Source organism: Myotis daubentonii, chromosome 3 (genome assembly GCF_963259705.1).
Source record: "Myotis daubentonii chromosome 3, mMyoDau2.1, whole genome shotgun sequence".
Lineage (NCBI taxonomy): Eukaryota > Metazoa > Chordata > Mammalia > Chiroptera > Vespertilionidae > Myotis > Myotis daubentonii.
The window spans coordinates 198,234,583-198,261,054 of record NC_081842.1 but is presented as its reverse complement, the minus strand read 5'-3'; the positions used below and the strand labels follow the sequence as shown (position 1 = coordinate 198,261,054).

General features: G+C 48.4%; 2 protein-coding genes across 3 annotated transcripts in view; one reads left to right on the top strand and one right to left on the bottom strand.

Annotated features, from left to right (window-relative positions):
* CSMD2 (CUB and Sushi multiple domains 2) overlaps positions 1-26,472 on the bottom strand; it is a 565,161-nt gene that overhangs the window by 275,643 nt on the left and 263,046 nt on the right. The window contains exon 6 of the mRNA XM_059686241.1: positions 3,491-3,603. Within this exon, the coding sequence (XP_059542224.1) occupies positions 3,491-3,603 (113 nt within the window). The remainder of the gene's footprint in view (positions 1-3,490; positions 3,604-26,472) is intronic.
* On the top strand, positions 14,183-22,457 carry HMGB4 (high mobility group box 4). Of its 2 annotated transcripts, XM_059686113.1 has the most exons (2): positions 14,183-15,058; positions 21,942-22,457. In XM_059686113.1, exon 2 carries the CDS (start codon positions 22,093-22,095, stop codon positions 22,450-22,452), a length of 360 nt encoding a protein of 119 aa, XP_059542096.1. In that variant the 5' UTR covers positions 14,183-15,058; positions 21,942-22,092; the 3' UTR covers positions 22,453-22,457. The 2 variants fall into 2 exon arrangements, with proteins under 2 accessions (XP_059542096.1, XP_059542095.1); XM_059686112.1 differs by lacking the exon at positions 14,183-15,058 and having other exon boundaries at positions 21,512-22,457.

Sequence of the window (26,472 nt, the reverse complement as noted above, 5' to 3'; positions counted from 1 at the left end):
AAGCCTTCAGTGAAGCCGTGCAGTATGCCTTCTGTCTCCTGCTAGCCCCCTAACTCAGCCCTGTCTTTGCCACTCTTTTGGACTGAATCTACAAGCAGGAAACCATAGATTGGTCTTTAGTAGTTTTTCACTCCTTTAGAGCAGTGGCTCTCAATCAGGAGCAACTTTGCACACAGGAGACACTTGGCAATGTCTGTAGATGTTTTGGTTGTCATGACTGTGTGTATGTGTGTCCGGTGCCACTGGCATCAGGCACCTAGTAGGTAGAGGCCTGGGATGCTGCTCATTATCCCACAGTGCACAGACAGTCCCCCACGACAGATTCTCCAGGCCACATGTCAACAGTGCTGAGGTGGAGAAATCCTGCGTGATGGAGTCACCGATGGAATTACTAAATGATTAGCATATACCAGTGATGGCGAACCTATGACACGCGAACTCATTTTGGTTGATTTTTCTTTGTTAAATGGCATTTAAATATATAAAATAAATATCAAAATTCTTTGTTTTACTATGGTTGCAAATACCAAAAAATTTCTATATGTGACACGGCACCAGAGTTAAGTTAGGGATTTTCAAAATGCTGGCACGCCGAGCTCAAAGGTTCGCCATCAGTGGTGTATACCCTTTCACTACGTACACCCATCCTGGAAAGCGCTATAAAAAGAAGGTCCTGGGGAGAATCATTTGTTCCCACCCTCAGCACACACCTCCGTATGTAAGCATGCTGGGTCCTGGGGAACACGGCCGCCGGGTCCAAGTCACTGCTCCAACACACCAGCGATGAGAGCTTGAGCCAGCCACGCACCCTCTCTGCAGCTCTCACCCCTCACCTATAAAGTGGTGCTGATGGCGGTCCCTACTTCACAGAGCTGCTGTTAGGATGGAATGAAGCAATACATGCCACGAGCCCGCAACTAGGAAGAAAGCCCTTTACAAACACTGACACACTCAAATGTGCAAACCCGTCCCAGGCTGTGTTGGGGGAGACAGAGAGAGGGTAAGACAGGGCCTACTTCTAAGAGGTTCATAAGTGAAACAGTTTTTTCAGATTTCAGGCTGCTCCCTGCTACAGACTTGTGAAATTCTTTTCGAGGTTGCATCTAACATTAAAAATTGGAAAAGACATTTTCAGGGTGCCTCACGTTGAGTCAGGGTAAATACCACTTAGTGACATTTTCCTTTTAGTTCTACAGATATATGTGTGTACTGGGTTGTGATGGAAAATTTATTTTTTTTACAGTGGAGTGAGATTAACAAAACAAAGTTTAAAAGCTACCAGTCAAATAGAAAAGGCAAGACACCCAAAGCGCTATAAGAGAAGGTCCTATGATTTTGCAGAAAACTTACAATAGCCTGCGAAGTCCAGCTTCGCCACTTACAGGCTGTGACGTGTGTGTGTGTGTGTGTGTGTGTGTGTGTGTGTGTGTGTGTGTGTTTTGGGCTGGTTACATAACCTCTCTGAGCCTCAGCTCCACCGGCTGAAAAATGGGAATTAAAAACATACGTGTTGTGGGGAAACTCTAAAAAGGCAATGCACACACAGTGCCTAACACAGGGCCTGGTGCACGGTAGGTGTGCAACCTACGTGTGCTCCTGTCCTCCTTGCCTTCCGGTTTGGGTTCTCACTGCCCATTGTCTGGCATCAAACCTTAGCTGATGACCAAGACAAATGGACGCTGAGTAAATGGAAATATGAGAAACACCCAGCACCTATTTAATCCGATGAAATGACAACATTCATCTCTGCTTGTCTATTTTGGGAAACCCATGGGAAGGTCCAGACAGGCGCCTCACTCCTGCAAAGGCCCAGCCTCAGTCATGGAAAATGTCCCCAGGACGCCTCCCGGGGAGTTTCTTGTTTACTTTGTAAATATTTCAAAGATGTCCTTCTTCTACCCACGGCTGAGGCAAGGAGGGCGCTCATCAGAGGTTCACTTTTGAAGGGAACGCTCTGCCTCCGGTGCTGCTTTTATCCCAGTTTCTAGCCAGAAAGCCTGGCTTGGGCAGGGCTCCGCTCTGTCAGTGCTGCCTCTGGGGTGGGCGGGGTGCTGCGCTGAGTGGGGCCAGAAGGGACAGCTGCCCAGATCGCCACTCGGTATCAGTGGCTCCCTCTCAGCACAGGGCAGTGATTAGAGTTCGCTTTCACTCTTCCCTCAGGCCCCTGGCATGGTCACTGTGTGCCCACTCCCTTCCTCAGTCCTCACACTGAGACCCTCATCGCCAGTCCCTCACTCAGTCCTCACTGATTCCTTCAGTCCCTCATTCATCCCCTCACTCACTCCCTCCCTCACTCACAGTGCAAGTCCACTCCTCTTTTTATTCCCCCGAGCCTTCTAAGGGCTGGATCCTTAATAGGTGCACAATCCAAGTTCATTATGGAATCAATTAGAACCAACATCAATTTGTAATTGGTAGCAGTTAAAGGCTTAATGAGCAAGTTATGTAGCAAACCACTGGTGTTTAGCTCTGTAAATTGTGTGCATTGCGAATAAACTCAAGGTTGAAAGGAATGTCCTCCCATATGTCCCTTGCAGTTTGAATCTCCTTGGGTCCTAGAGAGCTCCCTGCTTTGGGGTTCACCCACTCCTCTCTATAGGTGGCTCTTGGGGTTAGAAATTCTCTATGACTGGAGTAGAAATCTGCTCTCTGCATTTTCCACTTGCCATTCCTGGTCTGATCTCTGGCCACTGACCCCTCTTGAGAGATTTGAGCCTCTAAGCGACAGTGCTCCCTAAGTTCTGCTGCCTACAGGTGAAATGCATTGTGCTCTACACCAAATGAGAGAGGGCTGACATGCGACTGTTCTCCCACTTTACACTGGGATAGGCTAAGAGGGCGAACTCTAGATTTAAAAGGCAGTTCAGATGGCCTAGGGAAACTAGCTTAATTTCTCTGTGCTCCGTTTCCTTGTCCATAAAATGGGAATGGTGACATTTAATCCTCATCATTGCTCCCAGGGCAATGATGAGGATTAAATATGATGATGCTGATCAAGTGTCTAGCACGATTTTGAGTGTTATGCGTAGCCTGGCCTGCAGTGGGGCGACTTGGCCTACACATTTGAGGAATGTCACCCCCTTGGGCCACAGACCGCAGAGGCAGATGTAGAGATGCCGTTATACAGATCTCCGTGTCTGCAATACGAACAGGACCTCAGCCCTGGCCAGGTGGTTGGAATGTCGTCCTATATACTGAAAGGTTTGATCCTTGGTCAGGCACGTACAGGAGACAACCGATCAGTGTTCTCTCGCACATCGATGTTTCTCTTTCTCTGCCCCCCACCCACCCCCTTAACCTCTCTCACTAAAATCAATAAGCATATTCTCGGGTGAGGATTGGAAAAAAAAAAAAAAAGAAGAAGAAGAACAGAGGAGCGTATGCCCTGAAGCCACATTACACACCAGACCCAGTTTGGGACAGGGTGAGCTTGCCCTTGGTATCACGTCTGCCGCCCACCGAGGACCCGTGGCCGCCCCGGCCTGCCTACCTTGGTACTGGGCACTGAAGCCACGCTGTCGGTGGTTGCCATCCGAGGTGAAGTGCAGCCGCAGCCAGTTCTTGCTGCTGATGACAGGGGCTGGGAGGCTGGCTCCGGTGAACCTGTGGGGACAGGAAGGTGGCAGGGTCAGGGACCACAGCTGGTTGGGACAGAGGAATAGGCATCCAGGAATCTCCCCACTTCGCATGCCTGCTGGGGCCTCCGCCCAAGCCTGGAGCAAGAAGGGAGGGCTGTGCGGGCCCAGCGGCCTCCAGAAGACAGGGCCTGAGCTGCTGGAGGTGACTCCTCCATGGGCCTTCCCACTGCCCGGTTTCCCTGAGATGTCCGAGGAGGGGGCGGGTCCTTTAGGTCTGGAGCAGAGGTCCAGCTCCCCAGCAGAGCTCTAGCCTGCCCCCCAGGAGAGAAATCAAGATCCCCCAGCATAGTACCCCCCTGCAGATGTCCACATCACCCCAGGAGAGACCCAGAACCCCCAGTGCAAGGTCAGCCCCATGGAGAGAACCAGTGTCCCCCTCCCCAGCAGTGGCTAGTGCCCATTCCCAGGCAGCGGTTCAGCTCCCCCTGGCAAGCCCCTGGGACCTGCAAGGGGTCAGGACAAAGGGCTGGGGACACCACTATAGGCAGTGTGGCCCTTCACAGGTGTGAGAGCCCATTTTGGAGTCACTAACGAGGCCCTGGGTCTCCTCTGGCTCCTCTCCCTGTCCCTGCTGGTCGCCCTTCCTCCCTTAGGTCAGCCTCCTCAGGGTTCCAGCCAGTCCAGTTCAGTGGGCGGGACACCAGGATATCCCCCACTGTCACTGGTCACTGCCCTGGCCTCTTGACCAACTGCCGTCCTGAACCAACTTCCAGCTCAATCAGATCTTTCCTCCTAGAGTTACTCAGAGCACAAGAACCTTCCATGGCTCCCCAGTACCTACACAAGACTGGCCTTCCAAATCTCCCCCCCGCCCCCCCCGGCCCCGTCCCCTGCTTGAACTGGCCTCTGCTCCTTGCTGGCCTTCTCTACCACACTCAGCCTAAGAACTTGATACCCCTCCTCGCTCTGCTGACTCTCCTGCACCCCAGATATCCCCCCATCTTCTCTCCGTTATCTGACAGCCTGCAAGTGGCCAGGTGCCCAGTGTCTCCCTCTGTTCCTCCTGCGTATAAATCAGGCACGAGCCTCCTCACGCTTCTCCTTGGGCACAGTCACCCTCACTCCGTCTGCTCCCACTCCCCGACACTGCCTCCATCGCCTAAGCGCTCCATGAGCGCCTGTTCCAGTCTCTGCCTTTCTGCCAGGATATACCCTCCTGCCCCCTCACTCCTGCACCACACGTCACCATGATGACTCTGGGAAGCTCTCAGATATCACAGCCCCAGGACAGCCTTTCCTCTTCTTCTTGGCTTTGATGCCACAGCGATTTTGGTTCAAATCCAGGTTTCACCACTAACTACCAATGTAACCCAAGACCAGATACTGAACCTTTCTGAGAACGAGAATAAGAACACCAGCCCCCAAAGAGTTTGTGGGAATAAATGAGAGACATTGTGGGTAAAGAACCTAGCCTAGTACCTGACACGGATTAGCTCAGTCAATATACTTTACCTTGCCCCTCCTCTGTGATGCCAGTGTTATTCAAATTATAACTCATTTTAGGTGTGTGTCTCCCTCAGATAACTCCTCAAAGTTGGCAGTGTAGTTCTGTGGCAAAGAGGGGTGGGCTCTGGCGGGATCAGCTGTGTGATCTTATAAAAGTTACTTAAGCTCTCTGTGACGTTCTCTATAAAACAAGGACAATAATAACCCTTCCCTCAAGGGCTTGCAAGGATTAAATGAGATAATACACAGAAAGACCTTAGCATGGTCCCTGGCAAACAGAGAGCTCTTGGTAAGTGGGAGCTGCTATTTTCTTCTACATCATTTTTATTCTTCCTCTTTGTTACCAAGCACCTAACAGAATGGTTGGTACAAAGCAGGAGTGTCAGGATTCCAGCAGAAAATAGCTGGCAAGGTCATATGAGAATAATCTCAGGAGTTTAATGGATTCTTCACAAAGCAAATGATTCTTTCCAGAGCAAATGGAGAGAGGTGCATGGACCCAGATCTTCAGTCCAGACTGCAGCCAGTTTGTCCAAATTACACCAGAAGGGAGCAAGGAATGAATACCTGGAACTCACTCTCCTCCCTCCCCTCCTCCAATCTCTTGCTGATGCTTCTGTTGATCTTGTCCAATTGGAAGCCAGGGGGCAAGGGAGCAAGCATACTGATAGGTAAGTCTTCCTGGGCATGGGACAGGAAGCATAAGGGAGGGGAGAGGATCTGGAGGAGCAAACAGAAGAGATCTAGCATGGTAGGTCTCCATTAATAGGTACTAAACAAAAGAACTAACCACAGAGCTCAACACCCTGCATCACTGAGTTTTTACTATAATGAAAATGCTGACATACACTAAACTCCAGGAATATAACCCATATTGTTATGGTAAGAGCTATTATAGAAACCAATTACTGTATTTCACCAGATCCCATTTAAAGTAGTTTATTACAGGCCGAGTCATTTAAGTTTTTTAAGGAGCCACAAACAGTATTGTGGGTTGTGTTTTTTTCTCCAGGCCAAATTCAATTCTATCTCAATGACAAAGCTTAGAGGCTATTTACATAAAGGAAGTAAAAAGAGGGAGAAATTACCTGAATAATTCAAAACCAAAAGCTGTTTATTGCAAAATGGGATGAAGGGGAGGGGGGGGCAGATGGGGGGTAATGGGGTCCCAAGAGCAGGATGGGAGCAATGATCAAGACTGTAACCAGAAGCCAGCCCCGGGATCTGCTTTAACCCCTAACTGTACAGCCTGGCAAAGCCCCAAGGGTCACCTCTCACCTCATGGGTTCTGTTGTTAATTCCCAAGGCTTAACCTTGCAGGGTCCTAGGTTGCGCCTACCTCCTTGGATGTAAATGTTGCACATTTAAGAGTTTTCTTGGCATCTATCATAGAAAGGTGGGGAGGGGGGGTTGTTTGTGTGTGCCCTGGCTGGTGTAGCTCAGTGATTAGACCATCAGCCCACGTACCAAAGGGTCCCAGGTTTGATTCTTGCTCATGGGCATGTACCTGGGTTGCAGGTTGGATCTCTGGTCCCAGTTGGGGCATATGTTTCTCTTACTTTGATGTTCTGTCTCTCCCTCCCTCCTTGCTCCCCTCTCTCCCGCCCACTCTCTCTAAAAATCAGTGGAAAAAATATCCTCGGGTGAGGATTAACAACAAACTCTGCTGTGGAGATGGTGTCATGCTTTATTCAAAACCCTCCAGTAAAAAGTACTGATGCATGGAACAACAGGGTGACTCTCAAGAGCAGTATGCTGAGTGATAAGAGTATATGCTGTGCAATTCCATTTACATCCAACTCTGGGAAAGACCAATCTACAGCGAGATAAAGCAGACTGTGGTGGCCAGAGCTGGGGTGTTACAGAAGGCATTGCCTGGGAAAGAGTACAAGGGGCCTTCTGGGCAATGGAAATGTTCTCTATCCCGAACAAGGTGGCAGTTACATGCGATGTACACATGCCAAGGTGGCTGCAGAATAGGTGGAAGCTACCCTCACCTCCTCCCAATCAGTGCCAAACCAGATTTATGGCTAAATTATAAAGCAATCAACCTGAATAACCAACTGAAAGCTAGCTAAACTGAAGTACTATAACAAAGGATTTACAGAAGAAGCCATAAAGAGGCTGGTAAGAGGGTGGAGACACAGAAAAGGATGTGCCCCCCCTTCCCCCCACCCGCCCACACACACAGGTGGAGTGGCTGAGAAACCAGAGGAATATCTCAGCTGCAAAACTCCCTCCTACCAGGAGCGTGGGGCTCAGCCCCATGCAGGGATCCCCAACCCAGAGCAGCAGAGACGGAGGAGCCCACAGTGCATCTGGTGGTGAAAACCAGGGGGATTCAGTCTGCCTGGGAGAGCAGAGAGTCTGCGAGAGACCCAGACATCTTCCCAGCTCAAGCACTCCTACTGTTCCAGGACCTGCCTGGAGAGTGCACTACCAGGTCCCCCAACTACTAGCGACACCACCCTGAGCGCTTGAGTCCTGCAGAGGGTACACTGGCTGCACCCAGCGGGGATCTTTGGTGTGTTCTTTCTCTGGAGAAGCTTTTGGAGGAAACTCTGTAAGTGCTTCCCCCTTCCTGTGAACATGGCCAGCCTGGGCCCACTCTACAATGTTTCCTCAGCAGACTCCAGGAAGACCGGGTAGCCTCCGATCTGCCCCCAGCTATAAGCTGAAGGAAACTGACCCTTGCCCTGACCGGTTTGGCCCAGTGGATAGGACGTTGGCCTGCAGACTGAAGGGTCCCAGGTTCGATTCTGGTCAAGGGCATGTACCTTGGTTGCGGGCACATTCCCAGTAGGGAGTGTGCAGGAGGCAGCCGATAGATGTTTCTCTCTCATCGATGTTTCTAACTCTCTATCCCTTTCCTTTCCTCTCTGTAAAAAATCAATAAAATATATATTAAAAAAAAGAAAAAAGAAACTGACCCTTGTACACAGCTTGGCCCCTCCCATGCACACCCAGGCCCAGTAGATGCAGCCACAAACAGTGAACAGTATGGTAGTTCCAGACAGGTAACCCAAGGCTGGTTACACACGATTTATGACATCAACCTGTACCAGAACCCTGCCCAAGTGGACCCAGAACCAATACAACCAGTGGTGGCCTTCAGACTACACCAGAGCTTGACCCAACTAGCCACACAAGCAGCATACCCAAAGGGGGATTGTGGCAGGCACAGGACCCGGCTGGAAACAATTCCACTTCGGGGGCAGCCCTGCACAGAGACTCATACACGGGTGATCGAGGTTTATCCTTATAGTCAGCCAGCCTGAGGGTAAACCGCACCACAAAAGCGCCAACAACATTCTAGACTCAACTATAATAGGAAGGTGCACATTACCCACAAGAAACATTCCTGGAGCACCAAGCTCAGGTGATCTGGAAGATTGTGCTTCTGAACCCAACAAGACACCTACATCATAAAGCCATTATAACAAACTTGGGAGTCATAGCAGATCTACTTAATAAACAGACACAAAATGGGGAGACAAAGAAATATGCCCCAAATAAAAGAACAAGAGAAATCTCCCCAAAAAGAATTAAATGAAATGGAAGCAACCAAGATACCAGAGGCAGAGTTTAAAACAATGGTTATGAGGATGCTCAAAGAGCTTAGGGGAAGAATAGATGATCTCAGTGAGAACTTAAACAAAGACATAATAAGCATTAAAAAGGACACAGAACCATAAAAAAAGGACCATTCAGAAATGAAGAATACACTAGGAGGAATCAACAGCAGACTAAATGAAGCAGAAGATAGAATCAGCAATTTATGGGATGCACACATTTGACAAATCTCTGAGAACTGTACAATGAAAATGGGTAATTTTAGTTTATGTATATTGTACCTTAACAGAGCTAAGTAAAAACAAATTAAAATTTTACTCTGAGTTTCCAATCCTCTGAGTAAAATACCTCACTATGGCTATGTGCCTTCTCTCTCCTGTCTCCCCATCTCTTCATCCTTTTATTCTTTATGACCAGCCACATGATCTCCTTGCTGTTCAAAACTGGCCAGGCCTGATCCTATCTCAGGGCCTTTGCACTTGACATTCCCTCTGTCTGCTAACTGGATCTTCTCTCAGACCTCCACCTGGCTCACTCCCTCACTTCCTTCGAGACTGATCAAATGCCACTTTTTCAGTAAAGCCTTCCTGGTATGACTCCCACCTGCCTGCCCTCCCTGAGTACACACACACACACACACACACACACACACACACACACACACACCATTCTCCAGCCAAATAGAAGACCTTATGTGAACTGAAACACAGACTGCTTTTTTGTGCTTTTCTGCTTTTGCACTTTTTATGCCATTTCCCATTGTACAGCTGGCTGCACAGGGAAGTTAGGTAAGTTGCTCAAGATCACATAGTTACTAACTGGCAGAGGTGGGATTCAAACCCAGGCCATCACTCACAGAGCTTACGTACTCAGACATAATATGCAGGCATGAAGGAAGGCAGTGGAACAGTTTAGGCTGAATTTCATTTTGTTCCTGTTGTTCCCCTCCCTCCAGCATCCTCTTTCATTTTGATCCCTCTTAGAATCATAATTAAAGGAGAGAAACACAAAGAGAGATTCTCCCTTTCAAACCTTTCTGTCCACATTAATTTCACTATGGGGGGCTTGGGGAATTCCAAGTTCACCCAGGAAATTGCTATTGTGGTACAACATAAAATGTATTTAAGCAATTACACTCCTTTTTTTTTTTCCTTTTTGGTAAATTGACTTCCGTTAAATGGGGCTTCATTAATGGAATCTGACTTGGGAGGATTAAAAAAAAATCAGTCCCTTTAATGCGTGTAGCTGATTATGGGAAAAGTGGCTTTGAGTTCCTCTGCAGAAAGCTCGAAGCTCTTTTCTTGGTAATAGGAGAGCTCAGAGCAGACTTTGTGGAAAGCATTTCTTAAGAAGCTTCCCCCACAATCAGGATGTTGGGGTGCTGAGAGCCACCCTCATAAGATGACAGTGACTCTGCAAGGGACCGAGGGGGAGGAGTGTTAGGAGATCTTGGTGTAAATCTCATCATTCCTGAAAACTGATATTCTCAGGAGAACATTCGTTCCTTCACATATTCACCAAGCATATACTGTATACAAGGCACTATATTTGCCACTGGGTGCTACTCCCACTGTGGTTCCCTAGATATGGGGAGTCCCTGCTAGGCCTGTAACCTACAGGATTTAACTGCAATGTCCTGTTCTCTCTGCAGCCTCCACTCTCAGTCAATACAGCGTTTGACTTCTGTGCTTCTAGAACAGGGGTGGGCAAACTTTTTGACTCGAGGGCCACAATGGGTTCTTAAACTGGACTGGAGGGCCGGAACAAAAGCATGGATGGAGCGTTTGTGTGAACTAATATAAATTCAAAGTAAGCATCATTACATAAAAGGGTACGGTCTTTTTTTTTTTTTTAGTTTTATTCATTTCAAACGGGCCGAATCCGGCCCGCGGGCCGTAGTTTGCCCATGGCTGGCTGTTCTAGAACTGGGGTCACCAACCTATCGGACCTCACAGACCACCAGTGGAGTGCGGACCACCGGTTGGCGATCGCTGTCCTAGAATACCTCCGTGGGCTTTATGTCTTAACTAATTTATGTGCACCACTTGGATCTGATTCAGAGCTAAAGCATCTGTGTGTCCCGGGGCCAACCATAAACCAGCCCTCCATCTTCAAGGCTGGCTGGGAAGAATATGAAATACAGCAGGTAATCACCACCTTACCTTATCCCCACTCCCAGGCTCTCTTTCCTTCCCACCTGCCCACTGCGCTTCTCCCTGAGAGATGGAAAGGACACGAGGATACAACTGGAAACCCTTCTAGAAATGTCCTGGTGAAGGTCCACTGGCTCCAGGATTAAGCCCAAACTTTTTCATGCCTTCCCTCTCCAATGACACCCTCTTTGACTCTAGCTACTTTCAGGCCTCCATGCCTTGCATAGGCTATTCCCTGTATACCTGGAATGCCCTTCTGTTGTCCCACCTGACTACCCAGGAAAAAAAATCACTCATCCCATGAACCTAACGAAATGTCTCCTTTTCTCCACCTCTCCCTTCTCCTGCTCCCACCAGAGGGGCAGTTCCCTCCATTGTGTCCCCTTTGCACCATGCACATGCTCCTGCCATTGTACTGGGCGCATCAAATCATGATCATCTTTTGACTTGTCCATCTCTCTGTCTAGAAGGCAAACTCCCTAAGAGCAGGGACAGATCTTCTTTCTCTTGGTATATTCACCAACACAACACAGTTCCTGACAGAACAAATCACTTCCACAGAACAGGGGTCGGCCAACTCTAGCGTGCTGGCTGTTTGTAAATAAAGTTTTATTAGATTACAACCATACTCATCCATTTACATATTGTCTGCTTTCACGCTACAATGGCAGAGTTGAGTAGTTGTGACAGAAACTATAACCTACAAAACCAAAAGTATTTATTTTGCCCTTTATAGAAAGATTTCATTGACACTTACCATAGAGGCCTTTCTGCTGATATAGTTGGTTGGTAAAAAAAAAAAAAAAAAAATTACTTTTCTAAGTAGTGAATGATAAGAAAATGCGTAAGTAGCTTAAACATTTCCTTATAATATAAAATACTTGAACATACATTTATTTGCCAATCCATTTAATGCAGGACCACGGCCTTTCCTTTAACTATGGGTTCATTCTCTGCATTGTCTATCTTGCATAAACTACTCCCATAATACATCATTCACCATTTCCAATTTTGCTATAGCTCCTCCAGTCAAATACTTATTGAGCACCTATGATGTGCCAGGCATTGTGCTAAGCACTGGGGACGTGGTAGTGAACAAGACAGACTTGGTCCCTGTCCCAGTGGAACTGACTCAGTGGGTACAGCTGCCTCACTCACGCACACCTAATATTTAGGAAGCAATTCTTTCCAGAGCTTTCCCTTCATGGAGCCATTCCAAAGCATTCAATTTAGTTTCCATAGATGCAACTATATTTCCTTTCACACTCATATTTCATCAGTTTATGTGATGTTTAATTTAAATCACATAATTACAATAACAAGTATGACTGGCACGAGAGAGTTGGCAACAAACCCATCTGATTCTCAGAAAGAGCAAGACTCAGCTGGTGGGAGCAGGGAGTGCACAGGCATTGAGGGTGGGGGTGGGAGACGGCCTGCAGGCAGCTGGGCTGACAGCGCCACAGGCACGGTCAGGAAGATCTATCAAGGCCATGGGAGGGCCAGTTACGCCAGGCAGCTGCTTTGGTGGAGATGGTTAAGCATACACATGCCTTTGAATGAATGAAAGAATTTACGAATGAACAAACAGCATTCTCTTGCTTTCAATAGTGGGACACTTTTTCTAATTTGTGATCAGGAGAGAGGAAACCAGCTAGCCTTAAAATCTTATTTGAGAAGGCTTCAGAAGTCTCCTAGGTCTAATGCCCAGCTATGTATGAAGCCCAAATATAGCATTCTTGACAAAGAGTCGGTAGAGATGTTTTCAATACCTCCAGTGAGTGATCAAGAACTCACTTCCTTACCAAATCCTCCCTGCCCACTTTGATCCACACCCGCACCTTTTCTAGCTATTGCCTGCTCATCCTTCAAGTGTCATGTTACAGCCAATGGCTCCAAGAAGTTGGCTTCTTCCATGTACCTCTGGACTCCTTGCCCTTTCCCTACCATAGTGTTTGGCTCACCAGCGGCAATTCAGGGGTCTGCCTCACCCACCAAATTGTGAATTCCCTGAAGACAGGAGCTGTTTCTTTCTTGTTCAGTTCTTTCCTTAGTACCTTGCAGAGTGCATGATACAAAGAAAGGGCACAGTAAATATCACTCACTAGAAGGAAGAACCCTTGAATGAATGAACACATGAATGAGATCTTGCTGGTGGAAGCAGACGGCATATATAGGGCAAAGCAGGGGTCAGGTGAGCAGGTGAGCCTGGGGGCAGCAGGCAGGGCCTCGAAGGTCATGCTGGGTTTACCATGAAGACATGCTGCCCCAACCCCTTGGTCCCTCAGCCCTCGCTGTGCTCCTCATTCAGGTGGCAGCTGCTAGTATCTTTTGGGGGGGACTCTTCTCATGTTGACATATCCCCAATACAGCACCGGTGAAGTTGGTAATGAATGTGAGCAAATGTTTCTTCTTCCCCAGCAGCAACTCAATAAACTCAACAAATGATCAGGGTCCTTCCCTGTGCGTCTAATTGTCAGCTCCGGGGAACCCACACCAACTAACTACATCAGGTAAATGTGTTTCCCTTTGATGCACTGCACCCTGGAGGCATGCATGTGAGCCAGGGAGAACTGAGGGGCAGGGATCCTGGCTGTGTTTGCTATCAGGAGGGATGAGGATGTCATTACTGATGTCCTGGGGATGTTACACTGAGAAGTTCTGGGCGTGGCTTGGGGTGTCAGTTCCTTCCATTTCCAGCTCAGCTGCTCATTGGCGGGACTGCTGGGTGAGGCATTACCTGACTCTGTGAGAGGCTGTGTCCATGATGCTGAAGTGAACAGAATGGGTTGGGCCTGGTGCCAGGTGCCACGCTCTGGGTGAAGAGGCTTGTGGTGGATCTCCTACAACCTTTCAATGGGCTGCCCAACTCTCTCCTCTTCTGTCTCCGGTCTCAATCAGGTACTTCCATTCTTTTCTGAGTGCTGAAGCCTTAGAAGATCAGTCTCCCTCTGTCTCAACCCACAGCTCCTGAAACCCTGAGGGCACAGCTGATGGCACTGGGGGTTGGGGGAAGAATGAGCATGTGACCCGAGCTGGGCCAATCAGACTGTGCCCCCAGGAGATCTGCAAACGCGGTGTCTGAGCATCATTTCTTCTACTTCTCCTTCATTCTTATACACTGTCCTGTGCCTTGTACATTCGTCCTCCGCCAGGTCCTCTCCAATCTGATTGGGACAGAATCTAAGAGCAATCTCGGCCCTGACCAGCTGCTGCGACCTCAGCTGCCCATTCGCTGCACCTAAGTCTCTGTTACTACAGATTAGAACTGAGATCCTGCGTGGAGACCTAATGGTCCCCATGCCTGGAGACACTAGAGACTACCTCCATCAGGCGTGGCCCAGGAATGGGGTGCAGGCCTCAGGAGCCTGGAGACCAAGGCAAGCTTACACTCCACACGGCCCCTCCCCTTCCTGGCTCAGGTTTCTGCCAAGGTAGAAAGGTCACCTGTCTGGTTCATTTCCTGTCTTGTTCCCCTACACAGAGGCAATAGGTTTAAAAAGGTCAAGGGTGAAGGGCTGGGCCTTTGGAATCTGACAGTCCTGCCTTTGAACCTGGGTTCCACTGTTTACCAGCTGTGTAAAGGTGGGCCTGTGACATAGCTCCTGAGTCTCGGTTTCCTCATCTGTGCAGAACAGCTGTGGTGGTGGATATAGCGTGTCCAGGACTGTGCCAGACACACAGTAGGCACCTCACAGATGTGAACTCTTTGCCTCCCTTGCTTAGGTCTGAAAAGAAAGGTGTTACCATCTCATTAGCCGTAAACCCTATTCTCCAGAGCAGTGGTCGCCAACCTTTAGGACCTCATGGACCACCAGTGGTCTGCAGGCCACCGGTTGGTGACTGCTGCTCCATAGCATACAGGGATAAAGCAGACCAGGAGCAGGCTGGCCTAGATTCCACTGGGGAAGTAAGGACAACTGTATCCCCTCTAGGGACAGAACAGAATGGGGGTGAAAGGACAGGGCACTCTGTGGCACCCAGAGTAGCCGGTACCCTTGGCAGCCACCTTCCCTTTGGCCTGGCCTCCACCAGCTCCTGCTTACTCAGCTGGCCATCTTCTGCCTGCTCACTGTCAGCATGACTCAGAGAAGGGACCTGCCCACTTCCTGGGAGGGTGGCAATGTATGCCTTGCAGAGGCCTCCGGGAATACATTTGGATACTACTTCTCACCCAGAGGAAACGCTTGGACATGACTTATCGAGGAGCCTCCCATGCCAGCCTTCGCTTGCCACTTGACTGCCATTGTGAGTTTGAGCATCATTGGTGCTCCCTCTCTCCCTCCAGAAAGCAGCCAGCCAGCCCCGCCTGAGTCTGGCAGCTTGGACCGAAATCCTGGCCGAAATCCCGATCCAATCAGTCTGGAATTGAGGAGAGATTATTGGCTGCTGTGGCCAGCCCATCGGAAGAGCAGGGTGGTGGCTGGGATGACTAGGCCCAGGGACGTGGCTGCCACAGGCCGCCTTCTCAGCACCCCATCTCTCTTGAGCTCTGTCTGCTGCCTCCCTTCTCTCCACTGCAAATGCTGGCTGCTCGAGGCTGGAGCCGTGCCCACCCTTAGGAGCTCCCTGATTCACCCTCTCTCTTCATTCTGAGAGAAGAGGACTTCTTTCCTTGGTTCCAACTCAAAAAGGGTCACATGAGGCCTTTGCTTAGTCTGGTTGAGAGATGTGCCGTGGGCATCTACTAGAACTCTGGGACTGGTTTGGGGACAGTTCTTCAAAAGAAGAAACATGCTCAAAAGATGGGAGGGTTCCTAAGCAGACAAAATCAAAGACGTCCGCTGTGGCTCAGAGAGGCAGGGGCTTGGACTCGGTGATGCAAGGGAGTGGCTTTGCCAAGGCCTCTGGGAAGCAGGCAGGGCTCACTGTGGGGTCCTCTCCCCTCTGCTGGTCTTGCTCTACATCTCCTCCCTTTTCGCTGCATCCTGCCTGAGGAAAGCGGGCATGCCTGGCCCACCATGCTGATCCCCTTCTTGTGCTTGATCATCAACCCCCTTTCCTGTCCACTGGTCCATGGGGCTGGGCGCTGACACCTCTGCCAGCTCCGGTCAGCGCCTGTCCTTAGGAGTGGATGCAGGCTCCATGTACACCTCCACAGAGGCTGGTGTGGTGCCGTGGGCTGTCCAGGTCAGGCTACCTGCTGGACTCCGGGCATCCTGTGAACTGGGATCACCTGATCAGATCCATCTGGAATGAGCATCAGCCCAGATGAGAAAGTCTCCCCGGAATCCCTGCGGTGCAGAGATTCAGACACAACATTCTCCTTCTGCCTGGCTTCTTCCTTGGCCTTGCTGCTTCCTGGTTTCCTCTTTTCCCTGACCTTGGCCAAGGCAGTCTCTAGACTCCCAGCTGGGGCTGAGCACATGGCCTCAGGAGTCAAACCAACCTGAATGTGAAGGCCTGTCTCCGCTTAACCTCTTTGTCTAGGCTTCCAAAGTTGATAAACATAAAGCATTGTCATTATTTTTATTACAATAGCACAGTCACATCTGATTGAGTAGCAGTGCCTGGCCTGAGGTCAGAGCCAAGGAAGCCTACGTGTACGGTTTATGACCCTGCCTTCCCCACCAGTTTGGCTTCTAGGAAATTTCAGATTCCTTTCTCTAGTACCACCTTCCTTTCTAAGATCTGTCCATCCCTTAGAGACTGCTTCTCACAGGTCATCAAAAATCAGCCACACTGCTCCAGGAACTCACAGTTATTTATTGTGGTGTGCGTGCATGTGTGTGTAAATGAGTGGTGAATGGGTGAGTGAATGAATGAATTGGTAAGCAAATAGTGAATTAGTGACATAATGGGTTAGCGAGCGAGTGAAGAAGAGTGTGCGACATTGAATAGATCATGCTCCCTGCCTCCTTAACTAATACAATAAACATCAGTGTAAATATTTCATCTCTATTAACACAAGCAGGGATTAAGAATAGCACAGGAAAAGTTACAGACCACCAGTTAGATGAGAAAGATACTGTGTTTGCTTTCCATGGCTGCTTTAACAAATTACTACAAATTTTGTCGCTTGAAACAACACAGATTTATTATCTTTCAATTCTGGGGCTCAGAAGTCCAAAATGAATATCACTGGGCTAAGGTCAAAGTGTCAGCAGGGCTGTGGAGCCCTCTGGGAGCTGTAGGGAAAAATCTATTTGCTTGCCTTTCCCAGCATCTAAGCCAGTGGTTCTCAACCTTCTGGCCCTTTAAATACAGTTCTTCATGTTGTGACCCAATCATAAAATTATTTTCGTTGCTACTTCATAACTGTAATGTTGTTACTGTTATGAATCATAATGTAAATATCTGATATGCAGGATGGTCTTAGGCAACCCCTGTGAAAGGGTCGTTTGACCGCCAGAGGGGTCGCGACCCACAGGTTGAGAACCGATGGTCTAAGCAGACTCGTTTCTTGGCTTGTGGTCTTTTCATCTTCAAAGCCAGCAGGGCAACACCTTAAATCTCTTTCAGACTCTGTCCCTCTGCAACTGTCATCACATCTCCATCCTTAACACCGACACTCCTGATTCCTCTTACAGGGACCCATGAAAAGACATCAGGCCCACCTGGATAACCTAGGATAATCTCCCAGCTCAAAATCCTTAACATAAACCATCTGCAGAGTTCCTTTTGCTGTGCAAATTAACATTCACAGATGTTGGGGTCTTGGTGGAGCTATTCTTCCTGCCACAGATACCTTGCTCGGAGGGCCCACATAGCCACTGATTCCCAGCCCGCAGGTGGAGGGGCCGCAGGAGGGGGTGGGAGGGAGGAAGCATCAAAGCATTTATTACTGCCTGTGCCTGGTCCTTTTGCTCTTGCTGTTACTGTGGCCTGAGCACTGGGATTTTTTAAAGCTTCTCAGGTGGTTCCAGCATGCCCCCATATTTGAGAAACACTGCAACAAAGATATGCCCAGAGTTTGTTACTGTGATCGAGGTTAAAAATCTGCCCTGTGTGTGTTGAAGGAGAAGGGTCCAGAGCAGGCTGTCTCAACCCTGGGCGCACAATACTTTCAGCTGGGGAGATTTAAAAAAAAAAATCCTCACCAAGGATATGTTTTTATTGATTTTAGAGAGAAGAAAGAGAAAGAGAGAGACATTGATGAGAGAAACATTGATTGGTTGCTTCTCATACACGCCCTGACCCTGGATTAAATCCACAATCCAGGTATGTGTCCATGCCTGGGAATTGAACCTGCAACCTTTTGATGTATACAAGATGATGCTCCAACCAACTTAGCCACACTGGCCAGGGCTGAAGAGATTAAAAAAAAAACCACACACACACACACACACACCAAAACTTTCTATTTTGAAATGAGAATAGAGTTGCAAAATTAGCACAGAAATTTCCTGAATACCACTCAAGCAGCTTCCCCTAATATTAGCAACTTATACAACCATGGTTCATGTATCAAAACTAAGAAATCAACATTGCTACAGTACCATTAGCTCCACTGAAGACTTTATCCAGATCTGCCCACTCTGTCCATTACTTCCCTCTCTTGTTCAGGGACCCAGTCCAGCATTTCTCAGTGCATTCAGTAACCACATCTACTGAGTCTCCTCCAATCTGTGCCCATTTCTCATGCTTTCATTGTTTTCTCAAGACCATGATGCTTTTGGAGAGTATTGGTCAAGTATTTTCTAGAATGTTCATTAACTTTGGTTTTGTCTAATATTTGCTCCTCATTAGACCAGGGTTTATGGATTTGGGGGGAGAATACCACAGAGGGGAGCTGCTCTTGTTAATGACATCATAGACAGGGAGGATGTGATATCAGCATGGCTTGATGTTCACTTTACTTGGTACTTCCATTGTAAAGACAGAATCTTTTTCCATATTCTATTCATTAGAAGCAAGTCCCTAATCCAGCCCACACTGTAGGAGATGGGGAGTGTCAGGGGCTTCTATTATTTCAATGAGTTAATCCTTGCTTTTATCATCACTTCAAAGCTTTGCACAGAGAAGGATGTAATGAGCTAGACTTGCCCGGAATTACTCAGCCTAGTAAGTGGTGAAGCTAGAATTTGAACTTATGTCTGTCTAACTCCAAAGGCCATATTCTGATTTTCATTTCATTTTATCACCAAGTAAAGGGGAGCTCCCTCCCAGCTTGCCTAAAACAGTGTTTTTCAAACTAATTAAGGAGTCATGAGATCAGTCTGTGGGTTGTAGTTTAAATAACAAAATAAAATAGAGGAAGATTATAACAGAATAGAATAGAAAATGTAGGTTTCAAAAAACTTTTGTTTCTGTAAGGTCTGTGCTTAGAGACATTTATCTTTCAGGAGAAAAACAGCACCCCATCCCATTACACAGGGCTCCTATGAGGACTAAATGAACTGATATAGGCGAAGTGCTTAGAACAGAGGCTGACACAAATTAGGCATTATGTAAATATTATTATTATGAGGTATGCACGTGCATAAATAAATGGGTCATGATGTAAAATGGATGGGGATGGCAGATGTTTTTGCAGTTTTATTGAGACACGGCTGCCCTCATTCATTACATATTGTTTATGGCTATTTTTGAGCTATCATGGGCAGAGTTGAGTACTTGCAACGGAAACTGTGTGGCCTGTAAAACCTAAACTATTTACTGCCTGGCCCCGCCTGGACGTCATCTCAAGGATATGAGACACTTCTTCCTGGGCCTGGTTGTCTTGTCCTGCCACTGCCCTGGCCGGCACTCCTGGCCATGCAGACCATGCCAGATGGTGTGACTGCTCTGCTCTTGGGTATCCAGAAGCTCAATACCCTCCTACCTGGACTGATGTCCACACTTTATCCACCTCACGGCTGTTCATAGTGGATGGCACTGATCAGGGCCCCAGCAGAAAACAGATGGCCACTCAAATTAGATGAATTCAAAGAGTGTTTAATAAAGAGGCTGTTTACAAAGGGAAGGGCAAGGTGTGGGAAAGACACAAGGGACAGCTAGTCCTTTGAGGCTAGTTAAAGCAGAGTTCCTGCCACCTCGACAGGTGGGGGCAAGGAGAGGGGGCTGCTCCTGAACCTGGAAGGGGTCTGTGATTTACAGAGGATGCTTTAAGGAGAAGCCGAGGTGTTCGGTCCAGGGGCTGAGAGCCAGCTCCAGCTGAGCCCCCTGGGAGGGAGCCAGGAGAGTAAATGCCTTCACCTCACCTCCTCCCTCCTTCATCTCCTGTTGGGATTTCCGCTGGCCAAACAAATGGAAGTCAGAGGACACAGGATCCATTGATGTGGTCCATATGGGTCAGAGAGCAGAGTGCAGAGGTAGGTAAGGGGCTCTGGAGGGGCAGACCTCAGACACCAGCACACACAGCAGTGATCTAGAAAGCAGGGGGCAGTTACCCTCTGGAAGCTTCAGACAAAGGACCCTCGACCCCCGCTTCATCCCTCCATGTTAGGGATGTGACCCGAACAACCAAAGACTGCCATAGCTTTTACGCTTTTATATCTTTTCTACCTAGATCTGGTGGGCCCAGATGGTTATCATGGGTTCATCTTGTGAGCCAACCTGTGGTCTCTTGGGAGAAAAAGTTGGAGTGGAAAAAGCGACTTGGGCTGACAAATGTCCTCAGAGTAATTGTTCTCATGGCCAGGCCCCTCTCCCCCCTACCCTAGCCCAGACATTCTCAGCTGGCCCCTGGTATCTCAGAGGCCCCCAAATCCAGCCACAGAACTATAGCATGTCAGCCAGAGGGTCTGTGCTGGCCAGTCCACCACGCTGGTTTTATAGATGAGAAATCATAAGCTCACGGCAAGAAAGGGGATGGCTTGGGTGGCCCTCGGCAGTGCTGGGCTAGAATTCAAGACTGGGTCTCTCGTCGGTTTCCACCCTTCTTTCACACAAGATGGAAAATGAAGTCAATCTTGGAGCCCTTGGAATGGACTTGGCAAAAATTCTAAATGCAGTCTAGTCTTCGGCAAGTTTCTTTGTCAGGCTCACCTGGACCCTCGGCCCTCACAGGAGCAGTTTTCTATCAGAGGGAGGAAGCAAGGCCTGAGTCAGGCAAATGAGTCCAAATCCACACTCCCACCTATTCCCGGCTGTTTTACCTTAAACAGGTTAAGTTTTATGTTAATGAGGCTCAGTTTTCTAGTCCTCTCATCAACCACTGAGTTATATTAACTCCATTATCATATAAGCAAGTACCCCTTGGTGACCAAAGGTCAACACTTGAACTTTTCTTTTTCTTCCAGTTGGAAGACTGGTGGGATATTTGCGACTGCTTTTACAAAAGACCAGAGGCCCAACCTATTTGAATGTAGCTGTTAGACCTGGGCCTTCTAACCCCAAGAAGTGGGGAACCCTGAAATGAGTCCACCTGATATACCAAGGATTAGATCTCAAATGCAATTAGCAAAACGTCAGGGTTCTCCTCCCTTCTGCCCTCCCCCCTCCCTCAAATCTCTTCAGAGGAAGAAGAATTTAGACTTACAGCCCAAGTGCTCAGGTTTTAAATCAGACAACTCTGTCCTGACAGGAAGCGAGTCAAAGCTGTCACGCCTGATTATTTTTAGAGTTACTACTAAACTCTTTGTGCAGTGTGAGCTGCCACTATTCGAAGCAAACAGAAAGGCTTCCCATTTTATCACGACAGCTCTAGGGCCATCCACCTCCTCGAGTTCCTTACTTCCAGCCTGTCTCTGGAAGGGATGCAGCGGCATTTTGTCAATGTTACGGCAAGGAAGGCAGATCCCATGGTTTGTTGCTGAGCAAAGCTGCTGCCTCCAGGAAGCCAGGGAGAAATAGTCCAGGGAAAGGCGCTACTAAATAGCTTTCTCCAGAAAAACCGTTATCTTTCATGAGAATCCAAAAAATTGACCATTGCGTAGCCAACCAATGACAGTCCCTCTATGCAAATGCCACGAGTGGCCAGTTTGTGGATGATGTCACAATCCCCTTCTATGACCTAATAATGTCACTACCACTGAAAAGGCCGGCGCTTGCCTGCAGCTCTTACAGAGAGGACAATTCACCACAAGCAGAGCACCTTCTAGATTGCTCCTGGAGTGTGGGGACAAAAGTCTCTGCTGTCCAAGTTACTGAATCCAGAAAAATATGATCTGATGAACATGGCAAAAGACATCCAGCTAAGGCCCAAGGTTAATGTCTCTTCTTACATCCATTTCTTATTGAATTACAGAAACAAGTTTAAGGAGCAGCAGCCAAATACCTTCCTTGGCTTTAAAGAGTTCTCTAGAAAGTGTTCGGAAAAATGGAAGTCCATCTCAAAGCACGAGAAGTCCAAATATGAAGCCCTGGCCAAGCTCGACAAAGCCCGATACCAGGAAGAGATGATGAATTACGTTGGCAAGAAGAAAAAGCGGAGAAAGCGGGACCCACTCGCGCCCAGGCGGCCTCCATCATCCTTCCTACTCTTCTGCCAAGACCACTATGCCCAGCTGAAGAGGGAGAACCCCACCTGGTCCGTCATACAGGTGGCTAAGGCCTCAGGGAAGCTGTGGTCTGCAAAATCGGACATGGAGAAGCAGCTGTACGAAGAGAGAGCGGCTATCCTGAGAGCGAAGTACTACGAGGAGCTGAAAGTCTACCGCGAGCAACGCATGGCCAGGAAGAACCTCAGACGGTCGGCGAGGAACCCGTGCAGAGGGTGCAGGCAGGCTGAGGCCGCTGCAGCTGGTGGCTCCCGTTAGAAATAAAAGGCCATTCAACTGTACTGCCTGTCCCTGGTCTCATGTGTGGCGTTAGAGTGGCCGTGGCTGCCTCTTGCCGGATTTGAGTAGCGTGGTAGGGTTTGGAAACCCATCTGGGGAGGGGACAACTTTGAGAGAAGTGGCAACGGTGTCCAAAGGGATGTGTGTGGTCAGAACCCACAGGGCTTCATTTGGGTGGGGGTTGGGGGTGTGTGAGTCTCCAGGTATTAAGATCTAGGAGTCATGAAGGGAGGAGTCTCCAGTTCCAAGTGGTTATCGGGGTGGAAGGCTCTGCTCAGGGTCACAGCCTTCCTCAAGGCCAGGTCTATGAACACTGGTCCTGCCAGCCTCCTCACCAGGAGGTCAGAAGCCTGGAGTGCAGGTGGGCCTTCGGGGACTGCGTTTCCCCACAATTCAGAACAGGTCCTGCAGCATAAACCACAGCCCGGTAAGGCTTGGATGCCATTAGCGCCGGATGAACCTCCAGCGGTGGTCCCTATCCTGGTTAGGATGAAGCTCGGGGCTGATTTTATAAAAACAGCTGCCTGATTGTGCCCCAGGTCCTAGAAGTTGGAGAAAACCCTGTTGATATTTTGGGGGCACCCACCCATTTCTCTGTGGAGATAAGGATAGCATTCAGAAAATAGAGATGTGCTGCCTTTATCACCACGTGGCATTCATTCCTTTTCCTCTCGCCTACTGGCAGCCTGTCTCAGCCCAACCAAAGTGTGATGAGATGGGATCCCCCTGGCCTCAGTGATTGGTTCAGTGATGAGCACGTGACCCACATTGGTCCAGAGTGGGTCTTAGGACTTGTGCAAGGAGTCCTAGGGGAGGAGGCGGCCCTGGGGGCTGAAGACAATCATTTGGCTCATTGTCAGGCTGAACTTATCACTGAAGATGGCCCCACATTTCAGTTTTTCTTTAAGATGGTTTGACTTAGGTTTTCTGTCACTTAAAAGGAGTCAAAACAGGCAAATTTGTACCAGGAATTGTTCTGGGTTTGTCTGTACTGTAACTATTTTTCAGACAACAATATACTGTGGGCAACATTTAATACCAATCAATATAGATTCAGATGGAATATTTTAAAATGGCTCTCAACTTCTTGACATCAAATAGACTGGGCCTACCTGCAAGCCTGCTTTTTTTTTTTTTTCTTTTTTCTAAATATATTTTATTGATTTTTTACAGAGAGGAAGGGAGAGGGATAGAGAGTTAGAAACATCGATGAAAGAGAAACATGAAAGAGAAACATTGATCAGCCGCCCCCTGCACACCTCCTACTGGGGATGTGCCCACAACCAAGGTACATGCCCCTGACCGGAATTGAACCTGGGACCTTTCAGTCCGCAGGCTGATGCTCCATCCACTGAGCCAAACCAGTTAGGGCTAAGCCTGCTTTTTTGTCACCAGGCTATGCATGCAACAGACTTCCCCAGTCCCACCTCCAATCCTTAGTCCCTGATGGACCTACACTTTATACTCTACTGTTTAAACTTTTACTTTCAAAAGTGAAAAAGACATATTTTTGAAAAGTCAGAACTGGGTGAACCTTGAAGAGGAGAGGTAATATGGTGTCATTTAGAAATTCAGGGTCTAAAATCAGGCAGGAATCCTGAATTATGTAGGATTCCCATGTGTCAGACCCTGTGCTGGGTGCCAGGAAGTCCAACAGGGACTACTGTTAGGTTCCTGCCCGGCAAGAATGTTCTGCAAGAATGTTCCTTCCGATAAGAATGGAGGACGTGGGGATAATCCACAGCACTGCGAGGCAGGATGAGGAAAGTGAAGACTACACAACATGCTGGGGCAGGATGATTACCACTCACCAAGGCAACCACTGAAGTCTTCCCGGAGGAAGCAGCTTTATGCTACTTGGCAACCTTGCACTCATGCTGACAAGGTTCCCGTTCTCATTCCCCATAGCTGCTGTTCCAACTTGCCTTGGCATCCCCTGCAGCCCAACCTCCACTCAGGAGACACCCACATTTTCTGTTTCACTGAGAAAATAGAGATCATCAGACATAAGTGTTCTCAGTTTTCTTCTCAACATGCAACCACACCCATCCTTTCCTCCTGGTCTCATGGAGAGCTATCACCATCTTGCTAACCCCTTCCCTTCCTCCCACAGGCCCTGCTCTTCACTATAAAGATGCTGAACCTCAGCCTCTAAGCTTGCACAGATTAGCTTGGTGTCACAATACAAGTGGCTCTCATCTTAACCTTCACAGGACCTTGGGCAAGTTCCCAATCCTCTGTGTCTCGGGTTTCTCATCTATGCAATGCAGTAATGCCTGCCTTACAGATTGTTTTAGTTAGTAAATAATGTAACACATACAAAAGTATCTGCCATAGCCCTTAACACATAATAGAGACTGTGGTGAACACCCTCTAGGCCAGCCGTGGGCAAACTACGGCCCACGGGCGGATCCGGCCCGTTTGAAATGAATAAAACTAAAAAAAAAAAAGACTGTACCCTTTTATGTAATGATGTTTACTTTGAATTTATATTAGTTCACACAAACACTCCATCCATGCTTTTGTTCTGGCCCTCCGGTCCAGTTTAAGAACCTATTGTGGCCCTCGAGTCAAAAAGTTTGCCCACCCCTGTGTCTAGGCTCTCCCATGGCTACCCTTCCCCACACCCACTGTACCGATCCCCTCCCATTAACGGTGGGTAGAATCTGTGACTTGCTTCCAACCAATAGAGTAGGGCAAGGAGGACGGGAAGCGACTCCATGGCTATGTGATGACAGTCTTGATGGTTGATTGGCTCTGGGGATTCTCCTTGCTGGTTTCACAAAGTAAGCTTTCAATCTGGGGAAGCCCGCGTGGCAAGGAACAGTGGGGAGTCTCGGGATGAGGTGGCCTCAGACCAATAACCAGCAAAAACGGAAGGTCTCAGCCCTACAACTACAGGAACTGCAGCAGCCACACGCGTAGGAAAGTAGGTCCTTCCTCAGCTAAGCCCTAGAGGAGGACTCAGCTCAGGATGACACCTTGATTTCAGCCCTGTGAGACTTCAAGCAATGGACCCAGCTAAGTTGTAACTGGATTCCTGATCCCCCAGAAAACAGGGAGATAATAAATGTATGTTGTTTGATGCCAATAAGCGTAGGGTGATTTGTTACCCAGCAATAGATAACTAATACAATACTCAATAAATGCCACCTTATAATTCTAGAAGAGACTGTCTTTAACCGTATTTCTCCTTCCAGTCTCCACCCTACCTGTTTAATTTCCTCTCCTCTGTTACCAATTGCTTGAAGCTAGAGGACCCCCCCAGTGCTCATTCGATCCTGACGTGAACTACGTGGTAATGTTTCTAGTTGCACTGTCTTGTGTCCAGCCTGACCCGTGGGCTCTTGGTGGGTGCAGCTACACAGCTGGGCCCAGCCCTCATGCCACCTCTTTCTGGTTTCCTGTGTGATTAATTATGTCAATGTGGGTGGCCAAGTCAGCGTTTTTGACAACAGTTTGCAGTGACCCTGCTGAAAAAGAACTCCATTAAAATTTCTGTATGAAAAAGCCAACAGGAGGGTGCAAATCTGCTGGCTTCTAATGACCATAATGTAATGACAGTGAAGGGGGAGGCAGGGAAGGGCGAGGAGAAGGGGGAAGCCTGTGCTTAAGGTAAGGGTGACAGGAAAAGCAGGTGGAAACTCTGGTGAGGTGCCTGCATTCCAGACCCGCTCCACTGGCCCAGTTGATCCTCCCTGTGGGAAGAGGAAGGCAAGGTCTTTGGGCCCGTCACCCTCTGGTTGTTGACAAAAACGCTCTACTGGGCTCTTAGAACCTTTTCCTGTGTCCATTAACTCATTCATCTATTCATTTATTCAACAAATATTTATGTAAATGGTAGGCCTGCAATAGACTAGGAGTTCCTAGTTCTTGATGCTATGGATACAGTAAGGTCCCTGATCTCTTACATTCCAGTAAGGGGGAGACAAAGACTAAGTCAGCAAACACACCAGGTCATTTTTTGAAAGTGTCAAGTGTTCTGAAGAAAATAAATCA

Bases quoted from the DNA above. Each gene is read 5' to 3' on its own strand.
- HMGB4 (XM_059686112.1), top strand. From the start codon at position 21,865: ATGAACATGGCAAAAGACATCCAGCTAAGGCCCAAGGTTAATGTCTCT.